Here is a 19,954-nt window from a genome sequence, read left to right as displayed (position 1 = left end):
ACTTAACTTCATTCATGCAGTGAACTGTTTGAAGTTTGAGAAATCTAATGGAACTACATCCCTTCACGTGTTATTCGGTCCATTTAGAGAATCGCTGAACAGCAAGGACTCGTCAAAAGGCTTTCAGCCTTTAGCCGACTCAAAAATGAAATGCATACAAATGTACTTATTTCCAGGATGGCCTTCAGCAACAAAAAAAACAAAAACAGTATTACAAGCACTTACAATTTCGTGAATCTTTTGTATAAAAAAAGTGTATCAATATATTAAAAATCTTATTTTAATGAATATATTTACAATCTCTAATATTCTTAAGAGTTAGAAAATTATAGAATTAATATTAATTAAAGGTGTGGTTGGTACATTTAATGATTTATGCAGTTTGATTGGTTTTAAATCATGCAGCATTTGAGACCTTCATACTTTCATGAACCCCTTGTTATCAGTTTGCATCATGATGGTGGCAATAGCTAATAGCTTTATTTGGAATTACCGACATAGAATATTACGTTCTGGTGTTCATGCCTGTGAAAAACCCTGCTTTCCAACATACATAATTAACATGTATGACGTTATTGTATTTGTGCATTACAAGGCACTGAAGGCAGGGCCTACTTTAATCTTCTGCTACCTCTTTCAACTATTTTGTGGGCAAAATAAACATTTCCTGATGGGGGGCATGTGTTGCCCATGTCATTTATAAACTTTTATAAATTCTGACAAATCCTACACTTACTGTATTTTCAACTTGTTCCTTCACTGACAAACATCATTCTGCTATTGGAATGGGAAATAAAAATGCACAGTAACAATGGATAGAACAGTCCTCTTAGATGCAGCCTGTATGGGGCATAGGCACAGACTGCATGTCCTAACAACTGGTTGTATGCTGACAGTGCTCATATAGTGAAACTATCTTTGTCAAATATGTAAGTCTGTATTAAGACAATTACTGAGACTTCTAGATCTATCTTAATTTTTACCCTCAACTTTTCGCATGTATCTAAATTGTCCTGAATACAAGACCTGACATAACTTGTACATCTACATCTTTCATCCTACATCTTTCGTATCCCTTTATAAGTTCATTTTATTTGATATTTTACATTTTTTTCCAGTTTCCATTTCGAAAAAGGCTTTGAAAGTAAAAATTTAATGTCAGAATATTAAATGTTGAACAACAAATGACAACTTTTTTATGTCTAAATATTTGGTCCAGTATCTAGATTCTATTCTATATAAAATACAGTGCTTTAGGGTATAGGAGATTTATAAATAAACTATGACAACTAATGAAAAAATAAAGAATTTAAATTTTTGTTAAAAGCGTAATAAAATTTTTCCTTCTCATTAAATTTTTTAAAAAAAATCTTGATACATTTTCTCTGAACTTGAATGCTGGAAAACTTTATTAGCGATCCACTAGAGCACTGTGCCGACAATTAATTAAGTTGCAAAATATTGCAAACTCACCAAAAGCCGTGTTGGCGTGTCAGGGGAGGCCATTTTCCAACACACAGTCCAACTGTGTGTTATATTTTAAGATAAACACTTATCAGTCGTAACCTCCCTCATTTTTGGCAAGAAATCACGAAATATCAGTTGATCAACAGTACACTCACTCATCCATGCGCACCTTGTCCGCCATTTATAAACAATCATGCATGTACATGTCAACGATTTTACTACGCGGTATATTAATTATGTATTTTTGTTCATATATTTTTGACAACGCACTTTCTAAGATTAAAAATATATTTAAACAACAAAAATATTACACTTTATTAAAAATGAACATGTTTTATTTATTTTAAATTAAAATTGCACGCAGAACTATTTTCTCATTTAATTGGTTTGTGTTATGCGGTTTATGCGTTAGGGTTATGGTCCGTCTCCTCCCGTCATTTGTCCGGATTGATCTTGGATTTTTTTTCCATTGTACGTGGCACCTTTTCCCCATATTGCTGTTCGCCTCGTAGCCACCTCTTCTTTTAAGTAGTTTTAAACTACATTTGGGAATGTTTATCATATATTGTATGCTGTGAACGACCATTTCTTAATAATGGACAATTTACCTGTTATATAGTCGGTTAAAAAGCTTTTCCATGGGAGCTTACGTGATTTACGACTGAAAATAAGTCTTATTTTTTCTTACAAAGTTACGATAAACATGTCATGAATGTAGTAACTGGTCTCATTCTAAACTAAATATAAAATATTTCCTTCAAGAAAAAATAAAAACTCTTTTCAAGATTTGTAAATATTTATTTAAGAGACTCATATCTAGTTCAGAAATTCACCTTTATCATTTTATTCACCTCTATCTTGATGAAGAAAAATGGGCATCATTGGCTGGGTGTTTAAACAAATTACTCGAAACTTGAATTACTTGGCCGTCACCACTGTGTGTTCAATTCAAGACTTAAAATGGAATTCTTTGATTCCCGAAAACATCGAGCTCACCGATTTTTAAGGCAGGTGCGTAGTTCTTCCCAGCTTGTTGGGACCGAAATTGCTGCTGGTTACGGCGAAATAAAGCCATGATGAATTGGATCCTACATAATTTGACTTAGACGGCATCGTGATAACTTTCACAACTGTACAATATCAGATAATTATTTACATGTAGAAGTTTAAAAAAAAAACCCATCCAGATATGTCGAAATAAGTATTCTGTCGAAGCCTTTTTGGTTCAACAAATAGATCTACAGCATAAACTCCTGAAAACTGTCATTAATTTTATCTTTAAATGTGAATATGGAATTTATTGAAATGAAATATAAAATATACGCATTACAAACAAATTTCAGGTTTGAAAATATGACTTATTACCACACAACATCTTTTATGTTGGGTTTAATATCACACCGGCACAATAACAAATCAAACGGCAACTTTTAAGCTTTTTATAGTTGGAGGAGAGTCTGGAAGAGTCAAGTACCCCTCCTGCCGTTACCGAGGATACAAAGGAAGAGTGGGTAGAACCATTAAACTTCCGTAAGCCAGTTTGATGGTTTCCGCTACCAAGTCGGGGTCTCGAACCCACATCGGTGAGGAGCAAAGGATTCGAAGTCGGTGATATTAAGCATTCGATCACGGAGCTATTTCCTGGGGATTTCAAAAAAGTTGGTGCCCGGGGATTTCAAAATGGTTGATACCTTAACCAATAGACAACCGCTCCTTTTTCTCAATGATTTTGCAATCAGTCTAACAGAATCTGTGGTTTAAATAGGCTTTGTCGATGTCCCTAAAGAAGAAAAATTGTCGAAACGTTGCTAAATATTATGAGGCGTCCGGTCTACTTTTTATAAGCAGGACGTTTGGTATAACATATTTTCATTCATTTTAATCGTTAGGAACCAGAGGACATAACCCGTCTAATATAAAAAGACGAACTTATCGCAGTTATGCGACAAAAACAAATAAACTAGTTTTAACATTTAGAAGTAAAGCATACATCAAAACCTGGGTGATATATTTTTTCAAAATTGTTTGTTTTCTGTAGTTCTAAGGAGAAAATTGTTGACAGAGGTTTGCTAAGGAATTATCTTCAGGAGTAAATCAATTTGGTTTATATCGTGAAATAACTCGCAAAAAAAATTATGTGAGAAATAATGTTTGCATGTAAGAGAAGTCTTGCCATGCAGGTAGCATTAAGTAATAATAATTTCTCGTATTGGAAACTGTTCCATTGATTCTAGAACTGTCTATTCCACTGCATCATAATATAAGCCGTGCCATGGGAAAACCAACATAGTGGCTTTGCGACCAGCATGGATCCAGACCCGCCTGCGCATCCGCGCAGTCTGGTCAGGATCCATGCTGTTTGCTAACAGTTTCTATAATAGCAATAGGCTTTGAAAGCGAACAGCATGGATCCTGACCAGACTGCGCGGATGCGCAGGCGGGTCTGGATCCATGCTTGTCGCAAAGCCACTATGTTGGTTTTCCCATGGCACGGCTCATATGTTTTAAAGAGCTGTAAATATCCGCTATGTATTATACACAGAACAATGCAAAATAACTTATAGGTTTAACACTTTGAATAAACTATTACTGTTTGTTCCACTTTTTCCGTCACAACGTTTCCCTTGATTTCTCTCTAAACAAGACTGTACGTGCCATTCATTATACATGTACATCACTCCCGGGAACTCCGGGGATTAAAATTTCGATTAAAATTTGTCGTCAAAAGCTCTTTTAATGTCGTAAATTTCAGCCATAAGTTATAATTCTCTCATCTCTACTGCTTTCGAAAACACCATATGAGCCGCACCATGAGGAAACCAACATAGTGCGTTTGCGACCAGCATGGATCCAGACCAGCCTGCGCATCCGCACAGTCTAGTCAGGATCCATGCTGTTCGCTTTCAAAGCCTATTGCAATTGGAGAAACCATTAGCAAATGCACTTTGTTGGTTTTTTCATGGCGTGGCTCATATTCGGTGTAAAATTCTTTCACATGAGGAAGTTATCTAACTGGGTTCTGAAAGGTTAGTGGTTCTATCAAGGTGTCTGAATATTGCTACGAGTTTCTCCGACATTAAAACTGGGTAGGAGAGCGCCATTGTATTGGCATGACTTAGAAATTTGTTCCGGAAGCTATCCTCCTGAAATTGGTATTTTACGGTCTTTAGACCAAACGTGATCAAATGCATTCTAGCATGACTCAAGATTTTTATGACCTCTCAGCCTACTATATAGTCACCACAACTAAAATAGAAAAAAAAAATATGAACGAATTGCCCTCAGTTCCTCCAAACAATACGTTCACAGTTTGTCGAAATAATTCATTTCCACCTCATTCACCGTCGGGATTACGATTGCTAGTAGCGCAGGGGAGCGGATAGTTGCCAATTTGGTCTTCTTACCATTCTTTATTTTTTCCTTCATTAAATTTCTGAATGTATGGTTTATGAAAGCATTATGAAAAATCCCGACATTTAATTCTAAATGTTTAGGCGCGTAAAACAGAGCACAATATCCTTGCTGAGGTATTGTAAAATGCGTGTTATTTTCTGTATGAATAATTTATTGTTCTGTGACAGGCGAAACTGTGAAATGCAAAGTGTATATTTGAAAAGAATCGGACATGTATACAGAACTTTTCAATTATCGTAACCAAATGTAATCTACGTAGATATTGAACTAAACAAGGCTGTATTGATTAGAATCAATAATGCAATTAAAGTTTTAAGGATTTATCAAAATTTTATTCAAATATCTTTAGTTGCAATGAAGTGTACTCGAGTTATTTAAGCATCACAGTTTTGTTTATTGTACTTCGGATTTTTCGCCTCTCAAAAATAGTTGTGTATTCCGAAGGAAACACTCCGTTAAAGGTATGTGTATAACGTTTTAAATTTTCTATTTTTTAAATTTTTGAAAAATTAATGTATATCTTATGAAAATGGTTTCACTCAATAACAAGTTTTTGCATACGTAACAATATTACACTATTACATAATCACTAAAACAAATTGCAAAACGTTCATTATTTTACACATTTTTTAGCTCATCAGGCTTTCAAGTGACTTTTGATGAAAAACTAGGAGAAAAGTTGGAGCTTCTGACATGAAAAAGTAGGAGAAAAGTAGGAATCTGATAATAAAAAGTAGGAACTTATGAGAACAAACTCAGGCCCGGATCAAGAAATATCTGATTGGAGAGGCGTCAGTTTTAGAACAAAAGCGTCACAGGCAAGGTGCATAGCGCCGAAAGGTTTTGCGGTACTGGAAGGGCATTCTCCTCATTTTAGTGGGAGGAGATCAGGGGACTGTTGGACAAATTTGAAATTTTGAAATAAAGGTATGAAACAGTGGGCTCTGGTGCATTTTTTTTTTTGGTCTAAATTTTGAGGTATGGGAGGAGGCATCCCAGACATTTTAGGGGGGTCATGGGGTTATGCTTCACATGTATACTTCAAAATTTGTCATGTAGATATGTTGGGTTTTATTTTTTCTCTGCTTCATATTGAAGAAATATGTTTTCGAAAAATACCCGCCGTATCATTATGATCCGTATCTATATGTACATTAATACAAACATATTCTATATTTGCGCTTTTTGTCACGTTGACGTTCGCGTCCAAACGGACGTGACGTCGTTTGTATTGTACGTTGTTATTTCTGACGAAGACATAAAGGTCGAAACTAGTCAAGAATGTGTTGTCTTGGTCATTTTAAATCCTTTTGATCCTGGAAAATTTTGAAATACAAGTACACAATGGTGGGTCTCTGGTACATCTTTTGGTCTAAATTTTGAGGTATGGAGGAGGTATCCCAGTCATTTCAGGGGGGTCAGGGCCCCCCTGGAAAAATTTGAAACACAGGTATGAAATGGCGGGCTCTGGTACATTTTTTGGTCTACATTTTTAAGTATGGAAGGAAGTATCACAGTTATTTTAGGGGGCTCTTGCCCTGGAAAATTTTGAAATATAGGCATGAAACAGTGGACATGAAACGTCTAGATTTTGAGGTATTGGAGGAGATATCCCGGTCATTTTAGGGGAGTTGAAATACAGGTATAAAATGGTGGGCTCTGGTACATTTTTTAGTCTTAATTTTGAGGTACTGGGAGGGACACTTTTCTCAGTTGGGTGCAACTTTGATGAGTATAGGTCACTTCTCAGCAAACTTGGGGGGGGGGGGGGGGGGGGGGCATGGACACCATCTGTCTAGCCCTTGATCTGGGCCTGAGTCTTGTACATTTACTCACAATAACGCAGCAGGACATATATAAGGTCTGTCTATTTTCATGATCCTTTGAGGTCCCCATTGTACATAGTTACCTGCAACCTCTTATGCTTTAAAATTAAGTATTCAACGCACATAACAAACTGTCAGCAGGTTTCTGCATGCATTAGAGGTCACCAGCAGCATGTCAAAGGTCTCTAGAGCACCACAAGTACACTACCAGTCCTTATATTATGTAACAAAATTTATTATATAAATAAACTTACAAAATTTGTTAACATATTTCTTCTCCTTTAAATAAAAAAAGTAGGAATAGTAGGAGTTTTTTTTCAACAGAAGTAGGAAAAAAGTAGGAACAAACCTAAAAAGTAGGAAAAGCAGGAAAAATAGGACTACTTGAAAGTACGGTGGCACAGAAGTGACATAGATGTTTTTTATATTAATACGTGCGCACGTAATAACTAATACGTGCGCACGTACTAGTACAAAAACATCATCGCACATACTATAAAAACATCGTCGTACGTATGAAGTAATACGTGCGCACGTACTAGTTTATAAAAAACATCTACCTATGCATAAAGTAATACGTGCGCACGTAAAACCTTTTACGTGCGCACGTATTACTTTATACGTACGACGATGTTTTTTATACTAGTACGTGCGCACGTATTACTTTATACGTACGAAGATGTTTTTTTTTTATTGTATGTGCGATGTTGTTTTTTATTGTATGTGCGATGATGTTTTTTGTACTTGTACGTGCGCACGTATTAAAATAAAAAAACATCTTTGTCACCTCTGTGCCACCGTATGAAAGCCTATATATAACAGTGATATTATGTACTTTATGACAGCAGAAAGTATGGAGGTTGAATATAACGAGCGTGCTATTCTAACGGGCTTTGATCGCAATGTGGATAAAGGAAGACTGTCTAAATCTTCACATGACGTCACAGACTTTTCAAAGACAACCGACAACACAGGTATTTACACATCGGTTTCGTTTCGTAAAAAAAAAACACAAAAAAAAAACAACAAAAAAACTCTCCCTTTCTCAGACGAATAGACTTACTTAGTCTGTTGAGATTAAACATTTGCCATTTTATTTTATTTGTTAAATATATATCAACTTTTCTGTGGCTCCCTTTTACTGTGGCTTATCTCAACAGCTAGAGACAGAGGCTAGAGATATTGTAAATTTTATCAGAAAGTGGTATCGGAGAGGATTTTACGGCCTAGTGCTTTTCATTTAATGACTCTAACGACTGATGCCAGTCTATCAGACGAACTTCGTTTAAAGAAACGACATTTTCGTTAATCAGTATCTTTTTCATAAGTTTAGATACAGTCAAAGACCACCTCTGAACAGAGACAACCTGGCTCTAAATACCACATGTTTTGTTTCCCATGTTCACATTCACAGAGTATTTTAACCTGTGAATAAAGACCACCTCCCAATAAAGACCACATTTTGGCTCTCCCAAGGGCGGTCTTTATACACAGGTTTGACTGTACTCTATACTACGGTGGTATGTTTAGGACATGCAATTAAATTATAGTATTTCAAGAAACAGAATACAAATCCTCAGAACCTGAAAAAAAATCAACCAAATGGCCCATGTAACGTTACTGCTAGCTAATAAATGAAAGTACTTGATATTTAATTTGAATTCACGAATTACCTAGAATTCATAACTGTATAATTTTTATCCGGGTTTAAATGTGTTTGTTTCTAACCACCGCGCAATCAATACCGCAAGTACATATTTTATTATCACGATACAAGAAATACTGCAGCATTAACAGAAAGCATTAAGAGTTGAAATGATAAAACAATTCAAGTAGGTAGACAGCATTTATTCTTTTTGTTCAAATATAGTTTATTGTGTTTTTTCCAACTAAAGGCTTAGGCTTGTTAAAACAATTCATTCTAGTAACGGGTAATTAAAGAAACATACCCTTGCTAAGTCTTTAATAGTTGATATTTTATAATACATTTATTATACATTTGTACAGAAAGAAGACAGCGTTGCTTTTCGTATAAATAACATTGGTGCAATATTACCAAGAGAGACCCTTTTCCGCGAGATTTGCACGCGTGATCTGCGGTCGATCATAAAAACATAAACAAAAATATCTGCAATTATAATTTCAAAAAGCACAACTTTCTCTTAAAGTTGAATCGAACGAGTATGCGATTTTTTATGTAAGGATATTTTGAGTTAAAATCAGAAAATGTATGTTTATTGGAGGGCAAAGTACAATTAGACGAGTGCTGGTCTTTTTGACTTTTTTTCTCTCTCTCTCTCTTTAGATCGATAGCCGAAGATTTATGATTTTCTTACACTTTTGGAAAGAAACCTCACATTTTTTGTTGTAAACGACTGTAGAAATGCAAATATCTGGCTGAATATTTTTTTTTGTGCGTATAGTAGTCGCAACTTGACCGCGATGGTTGACCTTAGGCTGAATATTCATATCGATTATTTCATTGTAGAAATCAAGGGTGCTTAGGGTAGCCATGTATATTTATATTGAATAAGTTTGTATACAGTGCAGTATCAAAGTATATATAATTACATGTGATCAGTTAAAACTTTCCAATACACTAACTTATTTTTACACAAAATTATATTTTTCTTTTCTCGTGCAGCTCGTGTTTTACGTACACTCCTTTGTAGTAATAGGTTGTGCCTTGTTTTGTATTATAATACAAAGGTCAACCATCGGGGTCAAGTTGCGCCCACTATACATACGGGTATTATCCAAACTAGGACTTCCGGTAAATCATCCAAGAATCGCTTACGTTTTGAGTTTATACTAATTCTATTTTATTCTAGCACGACTGTGAAGGTGAACCACTCTCGAGGTGACGCTTTTCAAGGATTTGTTAGAAGTCCTAATGTAGTTTATACCCGTATAAACGTACAAGAAATAAAATTCAATCCTTAAATTAACCCATATTTAAATACCTTTCTTCCAGATGAAAATTTGAACAGGAAAGAGGATTCAATAGCACGTGAATCGAAAACTCCACGAAAATACCATGCAAAATCAAAACGGAAACCGGAAGTCACTTCATCTACCAGTCAAAGCGAAATCGAAAACATGCAGATCTACAGAACCGATCAACTGGAAGACAAAGATGTTTTTCTCCCGCGCCTGACTAGTTCTTCTTCTAGAGTTTCGCCTGATTGCAAATCGCAAGATAGCAATGGAGAACAGCAGCTTCTACGACTTCCAGAAATTCGAATCGTTCCGAGTAATTATTCCAGAATGGCTCTAAACAGAAGTATCACAGACCTCCTCGACCCGGAAATGGAAATTTTAAATAAAGTAAGTTAATTCTTGAAGTAGAAATATCCAGAGATGAATAGAAAATAAGCGGCTTTGTCGAAAGGAGAGCAAATATTTGGAAGTTAGCAAAGGGTTCGAATCATATTGGGTCACAATCGCATTTTAACTGGGAAGACCTTTTTCTTTCCTATATACTTTAATTAAAAACAAATACACATTTCACTGAAGTATTTTATTTAAATGCCAACACATTTAATACGAAACGATTGTTTTCATTACGCTTTTGCGTTATGCGTTTGGTCTCCTATATATGTGTTGCTCTTTCTTTAGTTTTTGTTGTTTGTTTTTTAAATGCCGCCAACAGAAATGCTCATATATTCTTCCGTCTATTGGCAGATAAAACACGGACCAAGGAAGAAGAAAAAGAAACGTCACAACAAAACCGTCCGAAAAGATTCCGAACAGGCTGACGGAACGTAATTTACATGCCACATCATTGTTGACAAATGCCAATGTTATCTTGCTTTCATTTTCGGTTGTAAACAACCTTCTATGTATTTGTGTTATAAATAAGTTATATTGATGACTGGTTTCAAAGATGGATTATACACTCGAAACTCGTTATCTCGAACTCGCTAACCTAAAAAATCCGGCTATCCCGAAAACACGGGCATAAAATATCATTTTAAGTTGAACTTCGGTTATCTTGGAGTAAAAGGCACGATCCCTTGGAATTTCAACTTTAACTGTGTTTAACACAACCCTCCCGTGTTCCGAGTCTCTGGAATTTACAAACAACTTTACTTGAGACAGATAGAAGATGAAATAGCATTTTCAGTGTGGCAACGAACTGTACGTTATGTTGCTATTTTACGCCATAATTGACGTAATACTACTCTATTATCAGTGTCAACCGTGGTTTATTGCCGAATATACAACGCTTGAATTCCTTAATTATTTCTTTATCTGATAGACAAAACTGAGTCATTTAAGAGTTATATAAAATGTCTTGACAGACAAAACTGAATGATTTTAGAGCGGTATAAAATATTTACTCTGAATAAAACTTTGAATTTTGAAGTTCATCCAGAGAAGTATTCATCCTCCTTTCAACATAGATCTATCTAAAAAAAAGAAAAAGAGAATTTAGAATATTAAATAATTCTTTTGAACACTTTTAATGACCGTCTGCAATTTCAGAAATTTGAGACAAATCATATCAGCGCTTTCAAAACAATCTTCTTCTTTTTCAGAGGAACCAATTAATTATCTCCTATGGGGCTATGTAAAGTGATCATTATTAAATGGCGGCATTACAGCTTTTAGAAATATACCAAATGAGAATCATAGGAGCGTACTTTTTCCGAGACTGTACCTTTCCAACACTGTTTTGTCTTTATACTGTGACCGAAGCATCAAACTCAAAGAATATGGTGTTATTTTGTACAAATCGTAACTTTCATGAGGTACCATCAAGGTGTCAGTAGTTCAGCCTACTTGATGGTAATTTATAAAAGTTTCGATCTCGGCAAAATAAGATCATATTCTTTGAGTCTGGTGCTTCGATCACGGTATAAAGGCGAAACCGCGCCGGAAAAAAATACGACCACGACTCCCTAGCTCCTATGATGGGAATCAGTTCTGCAAGAAGTTTTTACAAGGATATAGTTCTTCGGCTGTGCAATTACTTTATTATCGATTCCCTTCAGTATTCTTGACTATTTACCTATCGCATTTGTGTACCCTCCATATCTTTTTAACCAGCGGAAGGATTTTTAGATGTCTTACCTCTAAGAGTGACTTTGACCTTGGATCAAGGTCATATGCTATGCAAATTATCTTGATGATGCAAATAATTGAAAAGCTTTCATGTTGTTAAGACAATATGAAGATAAGCGATTTGATCTTTGACTTCCTAGTGTGACCTTGACCTCAGACCGCACATCGCTTTGGTGAGGAAAACAATTGATGTCAGTTTTAAGAAAATCGTTCAGTTCAAACATGGACAGGAGAAGAAAGTAAGCAACTTCATCTTTGACCTCAGAGTGACCTTGACCTTGAATCTAGTGACCAAGGTTTGCGCCCTGCACTTGTCTCGATGAGGTTAAAACTTGATACTAGTTTTATAAAAATCTTCTACATAGTTGATATGGCACAACAGGCAGATTGACATGCGTGACACCAATATAGTCCACATATATTTTGTATCTTAGCGTATAATAAGTAGACCAAATGCGTACAATAAATAGACCAAATGCGTATATTAAATAGACCAAATGCATAAAACAGACCAAATGTGTATAATAGATAGACAAAAAGGATCACGTTTAAACAATTCACATAAATGGTTTCTTTTTTTTTTCGAAAATATTTTTATTCATCACAGATTCATATTTAAAAGTAAATGAAATTTCAGCATGATGAATAATCCACTGTTCATGTAAGTGTAAAAGTTACATCGTCATGATCAAGGTAAATTATTAACCTTAGAACTGTGAAGCAGCTAACTGCAGCTTATTCATTTTCCAGTGTTCAAATTCAGACAGTTTTCTATGACTGCTTCTGTTTTGATGCTTCAACAGGATAAAAAAAGATACATCTGAATTACAGTTTTGGCGAAATAAGAAGGGATTGGGTTCCTGCTATGACAAAACATCACCCTCTATAATGAATCAAGTAAGAAGCTAGAGATAAATTATTTTTTGGTACATCAAATGTAAGGTCAGAAATACTAAAGCGACTGGAACTGTTTTTTTTAGCTCACCTGAGCACGAAGTGCTCAAGGTGAGCTTTTGTGATCGCCCTGTGTCCGTCATCGTCCGTCCGTCGGCAACAATTTGACTGCTAACATTCTAGAGGTCACAATTTTGGCCTTATCTTAATAAAACTTGGTCAGAATGTTACCCTCAATAAAGTCTTGGACGAGTTCGCTATTGGGTCATCCGGGGTCAAAAACTAGGTCACCCGGTCAAATCAAAGGAAAAGCTTTTTAGCACTCTAGAGGCCACATTTATGAAAATATCTTTATGAAAATTGATCAGAATGTTAATCTTGATGATCTTCAGAACAAGTTTAAATCTGGGTCATGCAGGGTCAAAAACTAGGTCAGCAGGTCAAAAAAGCAAAGGAAAAGCTTATTAACACACTAAAAACCACATTTATAAATGTATCTTCATGAAACTTAATCAGAATATTAATCTCGAATCCGGGTCACGTGGGGTCAAAAACTAGGTCACACGGTCAAATTAAAAGAAAAACTTGTTAACACTCTAGAGGCCACATTTATGGCCATACCTTAATGAAACTTAGTCAGAATGCTAATCTTGATAATATTTAGGTCGAGTTTTAATCTGGGTCAGGTGGGGTCAAAAACTATGTCACCAGGTCAAATAAAAGGAAAAGCTAGTTAATACTATGGTGCCCCTAAAGTGACATGTTACGCACTTTTTTTCCACTTAGGTAATGTGAGACTTTTTTTTATTTCGTTTAAACGAAATAACTATTTCGTTTAAACGAAATAACTAATTCGTTTAAACGAAATAACTAATTCGTTTTAACGAAATAACTAATTCGTTTAAACGAAATGATTATTTCGTTTAAACGAAATGATTTCGTTTTTACGAAATGTTATTTCGTTTAAACGAAATGATTTCGTTTAAACGAATTAGTTATTTCGTTTAAACGAAATGTTATTTCGTTTAAACGAATTAGTTATTTCATTTAAACGAAATAGTTATTTCGTTTAAACGAAATGATTTCGTTTAAACGAAATAGTTATTTCATTAAAACGATATGATTTCGTTTTAACGAAATAGTTATTTCGTTTAAACGAAATCATTTCGTTTAAACGAAATAAAAAAGTCTCACATTACCTAAGTGGAAAAAAAGTGCGTAACATGTCACTTTAGGGGCACCGTATAATACACTAGAGGCCACATTTATAAAAAATGTCTCTATGAAACTTGGTAAGAATGTTTATCTTGATGATTTTTAGATCGAGTTTAAATCTGAGTCAAGTGGAGTCAAAAACTAGGTCACCAGGTCAAAAAATCAAAGGAAAAAATAATTAACACTTTAGAGGCCATATTTATAAATGCATCTTCATGAAACTTGGTCAGATGTTTAAGTTTGATGTTCTTTAAGTCAAATACGAATCTGGGTCATGTGGGGTCAAAAATTAGGTCACCAGGTCAAATCAAAGAAAAAACAGCTATGTAACACTCTAGAAGCCACATTTATGACCTTGTTTTAATGAAACTTGGTCAAAATGTTAATCTTGAAGATCTTTAGGTCAAGTTTCAATCTTGGTCAGGTGAGATTAAACACTAGGTCACCAGGTTAAATCAAAGGAAAAGCTTGTTAACACTCTTGAGACCTAATTTTAAGTAAGAAACTCATTAGAATTGATTAGAATATTTGTATGGATGATCTTTAGGTCAAGTTCGAATCTAGGTCATGTGGGGTCAAAAACTAGGTCACCAGGTCGAATGAAAGGAAAAAAAGCTTGTTAACACTCCAGAGGTCACATTTATGACTATATTTTCTTGAAACTTGGTTAGAAGGTTAATCTTGAAGATGTTTAGGTCAGTTTGGAATCTAGGTCATGTGGAGTCAAAAACTAGGTCACCCGGTCCAAACAATCAAAGGAAAAGCTTGTTAACACTCTACATGCCACATTTATGACCATGTCTTAATGAATCTTGATCAGAATGTTAATCTTGAAGATGTTTAGGTCAAGTTTCAACCTGGGTCAGGTGGATCAAAAACTAGGTCACCAGATCAAATCAAATGTACAGCTTGTTAACACTCTAGAGATATAATTTTAAGTTTGAAACTCATGAGAATTGAGCAGAATGTTTGTCTTGATGACTTTTAGGTCAAGTTTGAATCTGGGTCATGTGGAATCAAAAACCAGGTCACCAGGTCAAAATAAAGGAAAAGCTAGTTAATACCCTAGAGGTCACATTTATGATTGCAGTTTCATGAAACTTGGTCAGAATGTTAATCGTGAAAATATTTAGATTATCTTGGAATCTGGATTATGTGGGGCCAAAAAATAGGTCACCAGATCAAAATAGCATAGGAAAAGCTTGTTAACACACTAGAGGCCACAATTATGATAATATCTCTACGAAACTTGGTCAGAATGTTGATCTTGATGATCTTTAGGTCAAATTCGAATCTGGGTCATGTGGAATTAAAAACTAGGCCACCAGATCAAATCAAAGGAAAAGCTTGTTAACACTCTAGAGATATAATTTTAAGTTTGAAACTCATGAGAATTGAGCAGAATGTTTGTCTTGATGACTTTTAGGTCAAGTTTGAATCTGGGTCATGTGTTATCAGAAACCAGGTCACCAGGTCAAAATAAAGGGAAAGCTAGTTAACACACTAGAGGTCACATTTATGATTGCAGTTTCATGAAACTTGGTCAGAATGTTAATCTTGAAAATATTTAGATCATCTTGGAATCTGGATTATGTGGGGCCAAAAACTAGGTCACCAGATCAAAAGTAGCATAGGAAAAGCTTGTTAACACACTAGAGGCCACAATTATGATAATATCTCTATGAAACTTGGTCAGAATGTTGATCTTGATGATCTTTAGGTCAAGTTCGAATCTGGGTCATGTGGAATTAAAAACTAGGGCACCAGATCAAATCAAAGGAAAAGCTAGTTAACACTCTAGAGGCCACAATCATGGCCATAGCTTAATGAAACTTGGTCAGAATGTTAATCTTGAAGATCTTTAGGTCAAGTTCCAGTCTGGGTCAGGTGGCCTCACTTTAGATATTTGACACGTGGCAGCAGCATTTTATAGTGGTCCTCTTCTAAGTTTGTTTTAATCAGCACCCCTTTAAAAAAAGAAAAACATCATTTACGACCTTGGTATATGACAAGTGTGCAATAATCATAAATGGAATAAAAGACACAAACATCGAAAATGAAACAACTGCTATCGTACTGTGGTAAACCTGGGTTTCGGCACAGAAATATTTTGCTTTCTGTAAATATCTAAATAAATAGTTTAAGTTACCGTGTTCTTCTTTTACCATACATTAAAGAATACATTATGACCGAGCTTTGCTGAAAGTTTGACCCTTATTAAGTAAATATTGGTCGAGTTATTCCCAAAAATATACCTAAAAAACTCCCCGACTTCGAGAAAGTTTATCAGCAGAAACAATTAAATGCTCCTTAGTACATATTTTATATTTTGCCATGGTATTTCCACTTTCAATATATTGTAAATATATGTCTTAATATTTATGTAAAGTTTGAGGACATGACATTATGTAGCTTTAAAGTAATCTTGAAAAATCTCCTTTGTTTACATTTTTACTAGTTCGTTTCTTATGTGACTAGAGCTGACCAATGAAAATATTTATTAAAAATTTCTGTCATGTCAAAGGTATTAATTCTTAGTTATGTGAAATTTTGTAGACTTTTTAGAATCCTTGTTCTGTTGTAATCCTTTAAAAATAGCCCTTAGATGTGAAGACTGATTTTAGCAGCTATATTGGATATATTTGGGAGAATTTGTGTGTCAGTTCTTTGACACTTGATTTTAGTACTTTTAAATCATTATTTGTAATTTGAAACAAACTGATAAGATGTAGTTTTTCTTCTAGTTTGTGTTTATGTAATTGTCTTTTGATGACATTTATTCTATTTCTTGCATTTGGTGAGAAAAGTTTTACATATTTGGGAAAATGTCATTGACCAATCAGATTGCAGCATTTTTGGTGCTTCTCTATAAATATGGGCTCATCAGATATTTCTTGGCCCTTCCAGTTTACACTTTTGGATTAAGCACTTCTTCCTTAGTCAGGAAATTATTGGAAATTTGGAGCCAATTTTAGGAACTTTGGACTTTATTTTTATTGGGGAATAATTAGAAATTTGGATTTTAACTTATTTGCTTAAGAAAATTACTGGAATTTACATGCATTTTATTTGGACTTTTCTGATAATTTTGACATTTCTTTAAAGGAACTAAATTGCGTAACTGGTGTATATATTAATTGTAGAAGCTTATTTGTAGACATAATTTAGATCTTTGTAGTTGTGAATGTATGGTTATGAAAGGACTTTAGATTTAATAGATTTATAAAACTGGTCTTACTCTTGTGTTTTCATTTAATTTTGCACAGCCATGTGTTGATTTTCTCCAGTCTATAATCTAAGTGGTGTTATAATAATTAAACTTATTATTACAGCAATTGGCATTATAATAACTTTGAAATAGCCCAGAAAGTGGCTTTACAAGGAATCTGGCTTTTCCTTAAATTAATTAAGCCAGTGGTGTTGGCCATCCTGAACATTTACCCCCAAAATACGAGCAATAAGATCATTGCAACAACCACTATGTAGGTCCTCGTCGAAAAAGTAACCCCAGACCGGGGTTTACTACAGTACTTTTCCAATTTAAAACTGCACCCTGCTTTTTTGAGCGCTAGAATAACACTCGAATAAAACTCTAGAAGTCACATTTTCTACTTGATCTTCATACAATTTTCATCAAAATGTTTGTCTCTATGAAATCAAGGCCAACATGTCTTTGTTGTTAGTTTCCCGTATTCAGTATAAAATCCATTATTTTACTATTTTACTTACGTAAAATGAATAAGTTCCATCCCAGTATATCACTTATAAATGCACCGAAACTTGTTTCTACTAATTTTCTCATTGTAGACAGTATTGAAATATAGTTCTTCTCTGCTCGTGTTTTGTCTTTGAGCAATATTAAAACGCATTTAACTACGGTGTTCCGTTTGGACATCATGGCATGATGATGAAACAACAATGGCACGATGATGAAATCGCGATGGTGCGATGGTACGATGGAGAAATGCCGATGTAATATCGCGTTTTCATCATCGTATCATCGCGTTTTCGCCATCGCACCATCGTGCCATCGCGTTTTCATCATCGTACCATCGTGCCATCGCGTTTTCATCATCGTACCACAGCGTTTTCACCATCGTGCCATCGCGTTATCACCATCTTACCATCACGTTTTCACCATCGTGCCATCGCGTTATCACCATATGATGAAAACGCGTTGGCACGATGGTGAAAACGCGATGGTACGATGATGAAAACACGATGGTACGATGATACGATGGTGAAAACGCGAAGGTACGATGATGAAAACGCGATATTACATCGACATTTCACCATCGTACCATCGCGATTTCATCATCGTGCCATAGCGTTTTCACCATCGTACCATCGTTGTTTCATCATCGTGCCATCGCGTTTTCGTCATCGTACTATCGTGCATCGCGGTTTAGTATTCAATAAAAAGTCACGATTGTCCAAACGGAACACCGCATTTAACAGCCATTAAAAACAAAAGCGTTTTTCCAAACATTGATTTTGAGAAACCCAAACATATGCGTGCTTCCGGTAAAACACATTGGTGAGAATATTATTACTAGAGGTATCTTAAATCAAGTAATGCCGCTCCAAACGCCATATAATGGTTCAGAAAAATATCACATATATGTTGATACATTTTCTGTGCAATATGAAGTAAAGGGAATATTGATTTCACTACCTGAGAAAAGTGAGTATGATTTCGGTCCATATTCATCACACCCTATTACCTGATGTCCACCACGCCGAGGGATGCGGCTGCCACAGAGGTAGGAAATCAATAACGGTGAATAGTGGTGTTAGTTTTTTGAGCTGTATTTTTTCATTTCGACTTTCCATGAAGATATTCTGGTGCAGGCATATGTGTAAATGCCTAAACATATTATATGATTAATCCTGGTCGCCAACTTTGCGAAATAAAGAAGTATTCAGCTGTTTAAATTGGACGTTTATTAAAATTGATGCGAAAATCATATTCAACGGCCCAATTCGAAGTGTTTACAAAATAATTTGATCGGGTTAACCTCACACGTTAAACGATCAATCATCTGGGGATAATCCTGGCAAGTTTCAAGTCTGTCCGTACGTCTACACCGACGTTATGACCCTCCAAAGGGACCCGGGTACAGTCACGTATGATAAACTTTACCGCAGAGGGCATTTTTAAATGATGCCCATCCCACCGAGGAGTCAAAATATAGGATATCGTTTACGACAGAGTGAAATTTTGTGATAATGTCTATTTTGGCTGTTTGTTTTGCTTTTGAGACCTGGGAGGTCATGTCATTATTTGCAGTATGCATTGTTTATACTTGTGTTTAATAATGGGCGATTTTCAATGGCGAACACCGCTGTAACACGGTGGTAATCAGTCTAGATTGAACTTCTATCTATCTCCGACGTTGTTTTGCTACTATAAGTCTTCGTTTTGTAAACTCAATTTTGTTTCAATTTCTTTTATCATGAAATATACAGAAATAATGATATCGTAAGTCCTGATGGTATCGGTACTTGCGTTCTTGCTGGATTCAGTGTTGAATTTACAGTTTATATTAAATGATGAATCGTTTTGCAATCAGTCTAGATTGTATATATATATATCTCCTACATTGCATACAATCTGATACTGTACATGTATAGAGTTGTTTTGCCACTGAAAGTCTTCGTTTTGTAAAATCATTTTTGTTTCTTTTTTATCATAATATATAGACATTTGCTGCCAGCAATGAAATCCTAAGTCCTGGTACTTGCTGGATTCAGTGTTGAATATAGGTTAATATCAAATATCAAATTGTTTTGCATTATCAAGCTTTCGTACTAAGAGGCTACTGATAGTAACATAGTTCTACATAAAAGATCCGTTAGGCTAGAAAATTTAAATATATTTGTTGTCAGTAGCATAAGTTGAGTGATCGGTTCTAAATAAAGCTGTTATTCATTAATCGTTTACAGAAATGTTCTAAACAATTTATTTTGTATTCAATTTCAGAACCAAAGATGAAGGCATACACGTGTTATTACTGTAACAATGATTTTGAAGTTAACACTGGAGTGATTGACCATTTAGTTAATTGTCA

General features: G+C 35.0%; 2 protein-coding genes across 18 annotated transcripts in view; one reads left to right on the top strand and one right to left on the bottom strand.

Moving 5' to 3' along the window:
* Nucleotides 1-1,658, bottom strand: part of LOC123526882 (trichohyalin-like) — a 102,567-nt gene extending 100,909 nt beyond the window's left edge. For all 16 annotated transcript variants that reach the window (XR_008367116.1, XR_008367117.1, XM_053523493.1 and 13 more), the window contains exon 1: nt 1,474-1,658. Coding sequence is in view for 14 of the 16 variants with exons in the window: in XM_053523493.1 (XP_053379468.1) it covers nt 1,474-1,506 (33 nt within the window). In the remaining 2 variants the exon portion in view is untranslated. The remainder of the gene's footprint in view (nt 1-1,473) is intronic.
* Nucleotides 1,659-5,044: 3,386 nt separating this feature from the next.
* Nucleotides 5,045-11,075, top strand: LOC123528259 (uncharacterized). 2 transcript variants are annotated; one of them, XM_045307995.2, is made up of 4 exons: nt 5,045-5,342; nt 7,556-7,681; nt 9,682-10,034; nt 10,392-11,075. In XM_045307995.2, exons 2-4 carry the CDS (start codon nt 7,561-7,563, stop codon nt 10,473-10,475), a joined length of 558 nt encoding a protein of 185 aa, XP_045163930.1. In that variant the 5' UTR covers nt 5,045-5,342; nt 7,556-7,560; the 3' UTR covers nt 10,476-11,075. The 2 variants fall into 2 exon arrangements, with proteins under 2 accessions (XP_045163930.1, XP_045163929.1); XM_045307994.2 differs by having other exon boundaries at nt 7,553-7,681.
* The last annotated feature ends 8,879 nt before the right edge of the window (nt 11,076-19,954 follow it).

The sequence above is a fragment of the Mercenaria mercenaria genome, chromosome 14, assembly GCF_021730395.1.
Source record: "Mercenaria mercenaria strain notata chromosome 14, MADL_Memer_1, whole genome shotgun sequence".
Taxonomy (NCBI): domain Eukaryota; kingdom Metazoa; phylum Mollusca; class Bivalvia; order Venerida; family Veneridae; genus Mercenaria; species Mercenaria mercenaria.
The sequence above is the reverse complement of the archived record's forward strand: the minus strand, read 5'-3'. Positions and strand labels throughout refer to the sequence as shown.

Coding starts and splice junctions, on each gene's coding strand:
- LOC123528259 (XM_045307995.2), top strand. CDS start 7,561: ATGGAGGTTGAATATAACGAGCGTGCTATTCTAACGGGCTTTGATCGC. Junction 7,682..9,681: donor AAAGACAACCGACAACACAG/GTATTTACACAT, acceptor CCTTTCTTCCAG/ATGAAAATTTGAACAGGAAA. Junction 10,035..10,391: donor AAATGGAAATTTTAAATAAA/GTAAGTTAATTC, acceptor GTCTATTGGCAG/ATAAAACACGGACCAAGGAA.